General features: G+C 42.6%; 1 protein-coding gene across 4 annotated transcripts in view; it reads right to left on the bottom strand.

Moving 5' to 3' along the window:
• Window positions 1-12,849, bottom strand: part of SFXN5 (sideroflexin 5) — a 1,315,749-nt gene that overhangs the window by 633,561 nt on the left and 669,339 nt on the right. Inside the window, exon 10 of one of the 4 annotated variants that reach the window (XM_085642759.1) lies at window positions 9,728-9,770. The exons of the other annotated variants lie outside the window; for them this stretch is intronic. Coding sequence (XP_085498885.1) covers window positions 9,728-9,770 — 43 coding nt within the window. The remainder of the gene's footprint in view (window positions 1-9,727; window positions 9,771-12,849) is intronic. 4 annotated transcript variants of the gene reach the window in all.

Below are 12,849 nucleotides of genomic sequence, written 5' to 3' on the forward strand. Positions count from 1 at the left end.
TTTCACGAGTGAAATGTCCAGCTAACTATAACATGTGTGAAACCTATGGTTTTTTAAGTGAATATATATATATATAAACACAACAGAACTCCAATGCAAAAAGGAAAAGAGGCCACACGGGGAAATATAGTCGGAAGCTCTTTAATTAAACGGCTATCAGGCACAATGCATTTCGGCTATTTCAGCCTTCCTCAGATGCTGCTGTTGTGTCAGGATGCTGCCTCACCCATGTTTATGTCAGTCCTGCATCCCTCCTATTGGTGGGGGCACTCAGAGCTCCTGGTCATGTGATCGCCCCTCACGATGTAATGCTGTACACACTACATCTCCCAGAGTTCTTCTTGCCTGGGTAGAAGTTGCGCGGAGCTGAATTTGATGACAAACCTCCCATATCAGCTGGTGCTATGCTGGACAAACTCGGGTGACTAGATAGAAAGTCCTGGTTGCCGTGTATATTCAAAGCGCTTCCTCAGGTCCCCTTACGCTGCAACCTCATAAAATAAGTGTCCACCGGGCTGCAGGTTTAAGTTGCAGGGAACAAAACCCCTCATGAAGTCACAGGGCCCTTGTATCTCCTACTCGTTGAGGCGGGCTGGAGAATATCCGATACCTCGATACATATATTTTTATTGATGCAACCAACATTGAGAAAGGCAACTATGCTGAAACGCGTCTGTTCGCGTCAATAAATCAGGAAAAAGACCAGTGAGTGCTCCTGTTTGTTTTGTGAGACATTAAATTGTGAAGGCCACTTTCACAGAGGAGGCACCCGTTGTGTGTAGTATTCGGCAGCATCTAGTGGCTTTTGGAGTTATACATACATATATATGGTTGTGTGAGCAAGCCTGCTGAGACAGGCGAAAAGCGTTACCGAAAAATAAAAAAAATCGAGAGCCTCTTAAATTGGAACCCGAGTCCTTGTGCCGTATCCAGAAACTGGAGTAATGGCGTAATGGCGACCACCACTACTCCACCAACGCATTTCGACCTCACAGGGTCTTTCTCACGGTAGGTGAGTCCCTCTTTACTTTCAGAATTTATACTCTCCATCCACTGCTCATAATGAAGCATGATGGGAGTTGTAGTGTTTACGAATTTTCACGTTACAATGGTTACATTATTTGCAATTCATATGTCTCTCGTTGTTCAGGATACAAGTATGTCTCTCAAATTAATCTACTTCAATCACGAGGTATAGTACCATGTAAAAAGCAAATTGCATCATATACATACATGTGTTAATTCGTATGGTAGTCCAACGAATTCTAAGGTCTACTACAAAATTGATGATTAGTATCATGATATCCATTTTATGATACAAGTGTATTTACATATTACTCAGTATAGTACTCTTGCTGCAGTCTCTCAATTCGTCCTTTTGCAACTTATCATTTAATTTTAATTTTTAATGATTTAATAGATCTACAGTGGTTCTATGAATGTACATAAAGTTCCTCATCGTTGTTGAGCCCTATCGGTGTTTTAGTTCTGAGACGTATTATGTAACGAGATTCCAGTTGTCCTAATTTTTTGGTTCTGTCTCCACCTCGTTCATTATGTCTTATTGTGTCAAGACCAAAGAGTCTCATCATGTTCCAGTCACCATTTTGGCATTGTAGCAGATGTTTGGCTGTGGCATAGTTTAAGTCTCTATTTTGGACTGCTGGTATATGTTCTAATATACGTTCGCGTAACATGCATGTCGTACTGCCTATATACAGGAGGCCACAGTTGCATTGTATCATGTAGATTAGGTATGTTGTTTTGCATGTGATATGCTGCTTGATTTGAATTGTTCTTCCATCCTTGTCAACAAAATGATCTTTATTCATACCTATTTTGCATGCTTAGCACACGTTGCATTTTACAAAACCCTTTCTCTCTTCTAGTAGCCAATTTGTTGTTGGTTATGAAAGTGGCTTTTTACCAGTTGATCTTTCAATGATTTTGTTTTTCTATATGTGACTAGTGGCCTTTTGCCCACTAGTTCACCAATGTCTGGATCCTTCTCTACCAGATGCCAATGTTTTTGCACTGCATTTATGATTTTCTTACTTTCTTTACTGTAGGTAATAATTAATCTCGGTATTCGTTGCTTCGTGTGTTGCATTTCCTGAAAAGCTCAGTCCTTTCTTTGGAATTAGTAACTCCGCACGTGATTTAGTTCTAACTTTCTTAAGGCATGACATAAGATCTTTCTGTTTATATCCTCTGAACTGCATTCTTGTTAGAGTTTCCTTGAATTTTTCTTCCGCATCCTCATATATAGAGCAGTTTCTTTTCATTCGTATTAGTCCCCCATACGGGATACTCTCTATTAGTGAGGTGGGATGGAAACTTTACCCATGAAGTATATTGTGGGTGGCTGTTTTTTTCCTGAATAAGGTGGAATGGATGACGCCTTGATCTATGTAAATATGTGTGTCCAAAAGGTGATGCTTGATTTACTAGTCACACATGTGAACGAAAGTCCGATTTCATTCTGATTCAATTTCTCAAAATAATGTTGGAAGCCGTTCTCATCACCATTCCAAATGAGGAATAGGTTGTCACTATATCTGACCCATAGAAGTATGTTGTTCAAGTCTTCATGGTTGTTAGTTCCCCATGCTATTTCCTTGTTCCCACCAACCCATTGTGATGTTGGCATAGTTGGGTGAAAAGGAAATGCTCATCGTGGTCCCTCATTTTTGATGGAAAAACTCATGGTTGAATAAAAAAAACATTATTAGTCAGGCATATCTCAATAATGGTCAATAGCATTTCAGAATGCTGTAATTCTGTGATCTTTCTTTGTTTTAAAAAACAGGCACACGCTTGTAGTCCTATTTTGTGTTCAATTGATGTATAAAGAGATACTACATCAACAGTTGCCATTATGTAGTTCTCATTCAAAGTGGTGCCGGTTAATATATGCAAAACGTCACCGGTGTCCCTTATGTACGAGCTTAGCCTTTGTGTTATTGGTGCCAAGTATGTGTCTACATATGTTAATAAGTTCTCATATAAGGAGTCACAAGAGGAGACGATAGGCCTTCCTGGAGGTTTTGTGAGAGTTTTGTGAATTTTCGGTAAGAAATATATTGTTGGTAGTGTTGGATTTTCCTTCATCAAAAATGTATATTCATCAAAATTGATGAGATTTCTGTCATGCCATTGTTTTACATGTTGGGTAAGCTCCATTGTCATTTGATTGAATGGGTTAGATGATAATTTAGCATATTTGGTCTCGTCATTTAGTTGTCTATATGCTTCTATTATATAGTCCTGTCTGTTCTGTAGAACTATGTTTCCCCCTTGGTCAGTGGGTTTAATTATTAGCTGGGCATTGTCCAGTAATTGTTTGATGGCATTCCATTCTTTTAATGTTAGATTTTCTCTTTTGGGTTGTCTTGATTTAATTGCCTTTTCAATTTCACAATTTACAGCATCGGAGAAAAGGTCGCTCTTGTTCCCTGGTGATAATATGGGACACTACTTTGATTTACTCTTCAGTTTAGTAGAAGTGTGTCGATCCATCTCTATTGAAAGTTCATTAAGTATTTCATTTTCTGTCATTTCCTTCTCATCATAGTTGAACATAAGGTCAAACATATTTTTGAGATCCGGGATCTGCTCTATGGTTAAGGCATTGTCCTTGCTTTGATCACATGGCTCTGATATTTGATCTGTGTAGTAGTGGTGGTCGCTATTAAAATTGCACTACGGGTCTACTGAGTGCTGCGTTTTTCTTTAAATATCAAAAAGTGCGGGGCTCTATGGTTCAGCCCATCGCCAGCACATATGTATATATATATATATATATATTCACTGAAAAAACCATAGGTTTCACTCATGTTATAGTTAGCGGAAATTTTAATCATAAAAAACCATTGAAATTCCCCCGTTATAGTTAGTGCAGGCAACTATAACTCACGCAACCGCAATCCTCTGCTGATGACATATGTGTCTTTATGAAAAAAAAATATTTGCAATATATGTATAGCTAAAATTTAATGGAAGAAGACATGGGCAAATAAGTGTCTAAATACAGTATTAGCATCAGCAGAGGATTGCGGTTGCGTGAGTTATAGTTGCCTGCACAAACTATAACGGGGGAATTTCAATGGTTTTTTATGATTAAAATTTCCGCTAACTATAACATGTGTGAAACCTATGGTTTTTTCAGTGAATTTTGCAAGGTTTTTTAAATGCTAATTCCTAACTAAAACGTGTGTGAAACCTATGGTTTTTTCAGTGAATTTGTACGGTTTTTTAAATGCTAAGTTACTTTACGCCATTCGTGGCGTGCGCGCCCACTTAACGCAGTTCGTTCCGTGCGCGCACGGTGCGCTCAGTGAGCACACGGTGCGCTTTGCGCACCGCGCGCCCACTTTACGCAGTTAGTGCCGTGCACGCACGGTGGGCACGCGGTGCGCTACGCACACCGCGTGCCCACGTTACGCTACATGGGCCATGTACGCACGATGCGCTTCGCGCACCGTGCGCACATGGAGGACATATGATGCGCTTCGTTGTGAAAGGTATTATTTTAATTTTAAAGTGACTATATATGCCATGCACAAATGGTGCCCTTCGGGCACAATTTGCACAAGGGGTGGGGAGATTATGGATAATTTTTTTTTTTTGGGTAATTTTTACCGTAAGCGTAATCGGCGAAATTTTCGAAAAAAATAAAATTCCCTTTTTGCCCTTGGGGGATCTTTGGGGACTCCCTCAACATGGCTAGGTGCTTAGGAGCTGTCTAAACAGCCCCTTTACATGTTTTTGGCCTTTGTTTTTCAAGCCCCTCTCAGAGTGCGAGAGAGAAAATGGCGGCCACAACTTCCTGGTTTCGACCGATTCGAATGTTTACTAAGATCTAACAGCCAATCAGAATCGCGCTCGCGCACGTCACCGTACGCGTACGGTAAGCTTACGGTAAGCTTACGGTAAGCACACCGTAAGCTGGCTCAGATATATATATTGATTTAAATGCTATTTTCTCAGGAACTACTGAACAGATTTACACCAGACCTACAAAAGGCACTTCCTTGACCTGAGGACTACCTCTCTGCCAAATTTCTAGTAACTCTGTTCAGCCGTTCGGGCTGTAGCTGTGTCTAAAGGTCCTATGGAAAAATGCATGGGAAAAACGCGTTTTGGGACCCCCCTTTTATCGCAGCCCCCGCTTGACGAATCCCCCCGAGACTTTCAGGGTAGGAGCGGAGCGTAGCGCCCTATTAGTTTTGAAAATTTCGCGAGGATTCGTCGACCGGCGCCAAAGTTATTCCAAATAGAATGTTGCGGTTTTCCTATGGAAACAGGGTCCTAACTATAACTACCTACTGGCGACCGCCAGTAGGTAATATATATATATATATGTGTGTGTGTGTGTGTCATGACTGATGTTATATGTCAGGTCATAAGTAGAGCATGGCGGGGGCACAAGTTATAGTTAACACTGCTAACTAGAACTGGTGAATTTATGTGTTTTGTTTTAACGTTAATATTGACACTGACAAAGTCACTTAAGTATAACAGCACTTTAACCTTTGTTTTTTTCAGGAATTTCTAAGGTTTGTTTTAAACAAAAACAGACCTTTTTATCACACCTAACCATAATGTTACTTTAACCTTTGTTTTTGTCAGTAAATTTCTAGTTTTAAAAAAAAGTAAACTAATTAGTGTGCGCAATAGGGTATGGCGAAGGACTGGCCCTTCTACTGTGACCTGTGTCTTCGATGATGGGTGTGGAAAATGGGCTGTGAAAACGAGCTTACTGCTCTGGTCACATCTCTCCCAAAGTTGACAGATATACAAGAAGAGGGTAGATATAAAATTACCTCTATCCTGAGAAGTCTGCCTTCCAAAACAACTAGAGAGACTATGGTAAGGAAACACACTGCCCTGTCAGCTGAGACATCTCCCCAGAGTAAGATATGTGCAAAGTAGACTGTGGGCAGCAGGGTATAGAAAGAGAGTATCCTCTCTACTGGGTGCTGTGTCTTGGTTGATTGGTGTGGATAGTTGCATGTGGGGCACATTCACCTCTCCCTGAGACCTCTACCGATGGGGACAATGAGGTGTAGTAGGGTGTGCACAGACACATACTTCCCCGCTGAAACTTCTCTCCAGAGTCACAAGCATATATAGTAACAGGTACAAAAGCACTTCCCTCTCCACTATCACATTGCCACCAGCTGATAGTGCGTAGAATATGAGGATTCACCGGCCTCAGTGCCAAAACCTCTCTCTTGTATGAGAGGTCTGTATACTACAGAGAGCACAAGGAATGATCTCTCTAGTGAGACCTCACTGTTGCATGAGAAGTCACCATAATTGAGTATTCAAATAACTGGTCTCTCCATTATCACTAAAAGATGTGCATAGTACCGTTTACATGCAGGCGCACTTCTGCACCACTGAAGATAAAACTTCCAGTTTTAGTCAACTTGGAAGTGGGCTTTTCTTGACAGAAATATCACTCAGCGCCAAGACACCTCCTGGTATTCATGCGCTTTATAAATCCCGTTAACATTAACATTACAATACTGTAATAATATTCCAATCTATAACAACCATTAAGTAAACAAATCAGTAGTAACTTTAAACCTTTTTATTAAACAAACAACTTAACAACATTACCATCAACATCAAACTCTTTACTTTGGTACATTAGCATAAAAAATTATATATAACACGATAATTAACGTAATTAACGTAAAAAAATAAATATGAAGAAAGACTAAAAACAAGCTCTACATCATTCCTAAAACGACTGCATAATTCAACAAACCAGAGGAAATACCACTTCTTAATTCACAAATGAGCTGTACCAATATCATACATTTAGTACCATATAAAATCTTAGCTATTAATATCAGTTAAAATTAATGGTGCAGTCTGTTTCTTCCTTATCTGCCACGCAGATTAAAAATCTAGAAAACCATATGGCGCGCCGTGTCTGTTTGAAGAATCCTATAGGCCACCCCATTTTTTGTATTACCAAAATTCCTACAAATGGGGACCAACTATTTTGATCTTGCCCTTCTGTACGCCGGGCAAAAAAATAGCAAGTGGAATACAGTTTTTTCCTCATATCCACATGAGGGAAAGCCAATTTCATTTGGATTTGGGGATTCCGCCCATCCTGACGTGAATACACTAAGTGGTAAAATTCCATATCTAAACTGGACATACAGTTTTTTAGCCAGGTAGGTTCAATTTCATCAAGAAAAGCTTCTAAAAGATAAATATCCTTAACCGCTAAGAAGGAAGTTGTTGAAGCGCCTTCTGTATGAGTTGAAAAAAATATTAAACTTGTAAGACAAATAGATGTTTTAGTTCCTTTACACTTATGGTTGGAAAATAGCCCATGGGATCAAGCCAAAAAAAGGTATCAAGGCCCATCAGGCTTCCCAAGGATTCTTTATAACAAATTTGATCCAAGGGAAAAGAGCAGCAGGGGGATGTCTAATTATTAAATCCAAGCCTCAATGATAAGGCAACAATGCAGGTGTGGCCCACAAACGTCTCCAAAAAATCAAGGGTTGAAGTTCAATCTTTTCCTAAATTGGTCTAAGCCCTGTGTCCAACCTCCACAGGATCAAGGGACACAGAAGCCGGGTAGACACAGAAGGTGCCTCGTGAACCTATTTTCGGTCAATTCCAAAGATTTTACATTCATGTTCCCATAGATCTCAGCACCTTAGAGAGCTACCGCCAGTGCCTGATAGGAGCATAACTGAAGGACTGTAGAGACAAATTGTAAGGTTCGCGGATGTTCTGCAGGAGCGTCTGGAGTCGTGAAGAAAAGTCCACAGCCGTCCCCCGTGTCTCCCCGACTCTATCAAACTCTAGAGTGCGAGGAATCCACTGGGGAAAACAGGGAAACAAAACAAGGAAAGGTGGGGGGATCCGGTAGGTCTGGAAAGGTGATGTCGTCAGGAGGAACAACAGGAGCGTAAGAGATCTCCACAAGGCAAACAAGTAGATCTCCCAGCTGTAATATAAAGGTAGTTAGTGGTATACCTCTGTAACGCCCTCCCTGTGTCCCTATTTCTTTAGGTCCCCAACACCTACCAGTATATCGTCTGCTGCTAAGTAGAAGTCTGTATGAACCAACAGGTGTGATCTAAATAGTAGATTCTTAGGGTGCAGCTGCAGGGAATAAGTATATCAAGATTATACTCCTGAGAAAGTAAAGTATCCCTTTAATACCTGAATAAGGCTGGGAAGATCTAGTACCTGGCTGGATAGTTAGAAGAGCGGGAAACCTAACCCCCCTGCTCAATGGTCCTCGCAATATATCACCACCGGATTACTGGTAGCTGCTTAGGATGATGAATGGGATGGATATAAAGGTGACGGGAGGAAAGGATACTGGGGGCGTGAAAACCGGACAAAGGAAAAGACTCCAGCAATCCAAACTTGGAGTACCTTAACAACAGGCAAAACAATACTAAATGATCTTCAAGTATAACACATGGATCAGCGAGGCGATAGACAGAGAACACCACGCTAGGCAGCGCTGGAAATGGAGAACGCGCTCCGTCAATGGCAGACTACCTCTCAACACGAAGAAACGCGAGAAAGGAAACCCCTGGACCTCCAACCACCCTGCAGACCTTACTTGGGTGAAGATACCACAACCAGGAGCAACCCTCGTGAATCTCCTGAAGAGAGAGGACACCTTCCACTGTCAGTAACAACAGGATCCACACGCTACAACCACCAGCGCCGAGGAACGACCCCGACACCAAACAGGAAACCGGAACTAACAATACAGGAAGTCAGGCAACAGCACTTGTGACGGAAATGGGGCTCGATGCAAGAACGCGAAGCGGCGTGTATACGCTCTTTGCCCCTTATATACATGCCACCTGTAGGGGCTGAATCGCATGGCATGACACAAATCTCCCATGGACCCCTTTTGTAACTTCTGCAGCCCCCCGGCATGCTGTTCCAATTTAAGTCTCTGCTTTGCTATTAGATGAGCCCAGTCCATCTTTTAATCTAGGGTAATGCCCAAATAATCAAATAGATTAACCTATTCAAGTGGGATACCCTCTAAAGTGGGATTGGGGCATGTAGTATGTATGGCATGGATTAAAAACCATCTACTTGGTTTTGTTGATATTTTTTCCAACCCCCTCAATGCACAAAACCTGCTAAAATAGTCAAGTGTTTTCTGTAGCCTCATCGGTGATTTTGAGAAGAGAAGGGTGTCATCTGCAGGCGGGAGCCCTCATGTCTTGTTAATCTGGGTGCATCATTGTCACAACTGATGAGAAAAGCTACTCGGTCATTTAAATATAAGGTAAAATGGGTAGGGGCCAGCACAAAGCCCTGTCTTACACCCCTCTTTACAGGAAAAGGTTCTGTTACTTCTCCCAACTAACAGCGCCAGAATTTTTTTTTTTTTTAAAGGGAGTTCACAAAGGCTAACGCTGGCTGAGTTAGCTCATGCTGCTGAACTGCAGAGCTCTACAGGTCCTTCTGCATCATTTGAGCTTGAATACACTGCCTGAATACACTCAGGTAGTTAATGCTCAACAAGACAATAATCCTGTTTGAGCTAACTAGGCTCTTTTTTGCTGCTTGTGTAAGCAGATTATTATTTACTAACAGGCAAGTTGACCTACACAGGACAAGCTTGTCCAAGATCACAAATCTCCCCCTACGCAATACACACATTATCACCTCTCCAACTAATATGTTTTTTCTCCTCAATCTATTTTCTCACATTGTAGTTTTCTTGTTGCCAACTTCTGTTTTCCATTTTCCTCCTATAAAAAGTCAAAATAATCAAAAATTGAAAAGTTACATACTAGTCAATAAATCATAACAGTCATTCTTCACTATATACTGTGAAGTTTTCTACATCTTTCACCCACAATCACATATATAAATTTAATGTACCACTAACTGGTTATTCCTTTCTCCAGAATAATTCCACACTCTCACTCAATGCACTTTGTTCACAATTAAATTATAACATGTCATCAAACTGGATTTCATAAATGTTTACAAAGTAACACATTCTTCTTGAGACACCTTTACTAACACTGAGCACAGTTTCACTCTAAAAATACCATTATCACCACTCAAACAACCCATAGGGCTAAAGTATATGTACAGAGAAGTTCATAAAACCACTAGGGCTTGTATTAACACATTTCACATTATCTGTTTTATAATTTGAGAAACACTGCCTCCTTCACTAACAAGCACGTACAGTTGGAACACTTAATCTTTCAACACAATCTTCAATACTTGCTGATATCTCTCTACATTCTAATGTCTACCTCTCAAACGCTATATTAAGAGATCTCCACCTCCCCAGACAGCTTTTCACTCTGTAAACATGCTGTTGAATATGCTTTCCACCATTAGTGCACTTACTGACACTTCACAACAAAGTTTATAAAAATATATTATTAATTACCTTAACTTGGAGTTCTTTCTTAAATGCAGATGAAGACACCAGTCCCTTTCAGCTGCAAATAAATCCACTTCTGCTAAGCATATTTCAAACAGACTTCTTTCTCCTCCAAATCACCAAGAACAAACTGAGCTATCTCTGGTTCTGCACCCAATCACATCACAGAATTTCTTAAACCACGTAATAAGAATGGTAACTATTGGTTGAGCCATAGTCCTTTTTTTTTTACTTCTCCCCATACGATCTCACAAGACTCTTGCAGGATCGTAAAATACCTTGTGGCAGGCCCAGTAATTTTCTTTGCGGGTTCAAACGGGCCCCAAGCGGCAAGCTTCAATCCATGGAGCTTGCAAGCTACTCTTGCAAGACTCTTGGGGGATTGCAACAGATTTGAAGGGAAATAGTAGGATGTGGGAAGCACTAACCTCTCCACTAAAATCCCTCTGTCTGTAATGGGTGAGCTTACAGGAGTATGAGAAGGGACTACCCTCTGCTTCCAAACTTCTCTCTAATAACAACTATGCACAGTAGGATGTGTGCAGGGACTGGCCTCTCCTTTGAGGCCCCTCTCTTGCATAACAGGTGTACATAGTAGGGTGTGTCAGGGACCAGCCTCTTCTTTCCGACCTCTCTCTCTCAGATAATGGGTGTACATAGTAGTCAGTGGGAAGGGACTAGGCTCTCCTTTTAGACTTCTCTCTCAGGTGGCAGGTGTGCATAGTAGGGTGTATGAATGGAGTAAACTCTTATTTGAGACAACACTCTCAGATGACGGGTGTGCACAGTAGGGTGTGGAGAGGAACTGGCCTCTCATTTCAGAATCCTCTCTCAAACGATGGTTGTGCGTAGTAGGGCGTGGGGAGGGACTTGCCTCTCCTTTCAGACCCCTCTGTCAGATGACAGGTATATGTACCAGGGTGTGGGGAGAGCCTGGCCTCTCTGCTGAGACCTCTCTCTGTAATAATGGGTGTGTGTAGTGGAGTGTGTGGAGGGACTGGCCTCTCCTTTCAGACCTCTCTCTCAGATAACGGGAGTGTGTAGTAGGGTTGGACTAAGCTATCTGCTGTGACCGCTCTCTGTAAAGAGAGGGGTGCATAGTAGGGTGTGGGGTGGGACTGACCTCTCCTTTCAGACATCTCTTTCAGATATGGAGTGCGCGCAGTAGGGTATGTGGAGGGACTGGCCTCTCTACTGAGACCTCTCCCTGTAATGATAGGTGTCCGTAGTAGGGTGGGGGTAGGGGCTGGGCCTCCTATTTCAGACTGCTCTCAGATGACGGGTGTGCCCAGCAGAGTGTGTAGAGGGACTGGCCTCTCTGCTGAGACCTCTCTCTGTAATGATGGGTGTGCATAATATAGTGTGCTGAGGGACTGGCCTCTCCTTTCAGACCTCACTCTCAGATGACAGGTGCATATACTAGGGTGTGGAGAGGGGCTGGCCTCTCTGCTGAGATCTTCTATGTAATGATAGGTGTGCATAGTAGGGTGTGGGGAGGGACTGGGCTTTCCTTTCAGACCCCTTACTCAGATGACGAGTGTGCGTAGTATAGGGTGAGGGGCGGTACGGGCCTCTATGCTGAGACCTCTCTCTGTAATGACAGGTGTTGCAGTAGGGTGTGCGGAGGGACTGGGCTCTCCTTTCCGACCTCTCTCTCAGATGACCGATGTGTATAGTAGGGTTTGTGGAGGGACCCGCCTCTTTGCTGAGATCTCTCTCTGTAATGATAAATTGCATAGTAGGGTAGAGGGAGGGACTGCCCTCTCCTTTTAGACCTATCTCTCAGATGACAGATGTGAGTAGTAGGGTGTGTGCAGGGACTGGCCTCTCCGTTGAGACCCCTCTCTCTGATAACGGGTGTGCATATTAGTGAGTAGGGAGGGACTGTCCTCTCCTTTCAGACTTCTCTCTCAGATAACGGGTGTGCGTAGTAGCGTGTATGGCTGGAGTAAACTCTCCTTTGAGACCCCTCTCTCAGATGACTGGTGTGCGCGGTAAGGTGTGGAGAGGAACTGGCCTCTCATTTCAGAATCCTCTCTTAAACGATGGTTGTGCGTAGTAGGGCGTGGGGAGGGACTTGCCTCTACCTTTAAGACCCCTCTGTCAGATGACGGGTATATGTACCAGGGTGTGGGGAGAGCCTGGCCTCTCCGCTGAGACCTCTCTCTGTAATAATGGGTGTGCGTAGTGGGGTGTGTGGAGGGACTGGCCTCTCCTTTCAGACCCCTCTCTCAAATGGAGCGTCTGCAAAGTAGGGTGTGGGGCGACACAGCCCTCTACTTCAAAACATCTCTCTCACATGTCAGATGTGCATAGTAGGGTTTGTGGAGGTTTTGGCCTCTTTGCTGAGACCTCTCTCTGTAATGATTGGTGTGTGTAGAAGGGTTGGGGGGGATTGCACTCTCCATTTAAACCTCTCTCTCAGA

The sequence above is a fragment of the Triturus cristatus genome, chromosome 2_2 (assembly GCF_964204655.1).
Source record: "Triturus cristatus chromosome 2_2, aTriCri1.1, whole genome shotgun sequence".
Taxonomy (NCBI): domain Eukaryota; kingdom Metazoa; phylum Chordata; class Amphibia; order Caudata; family Salamandridae; genus Triturus; species Triturus cristatus.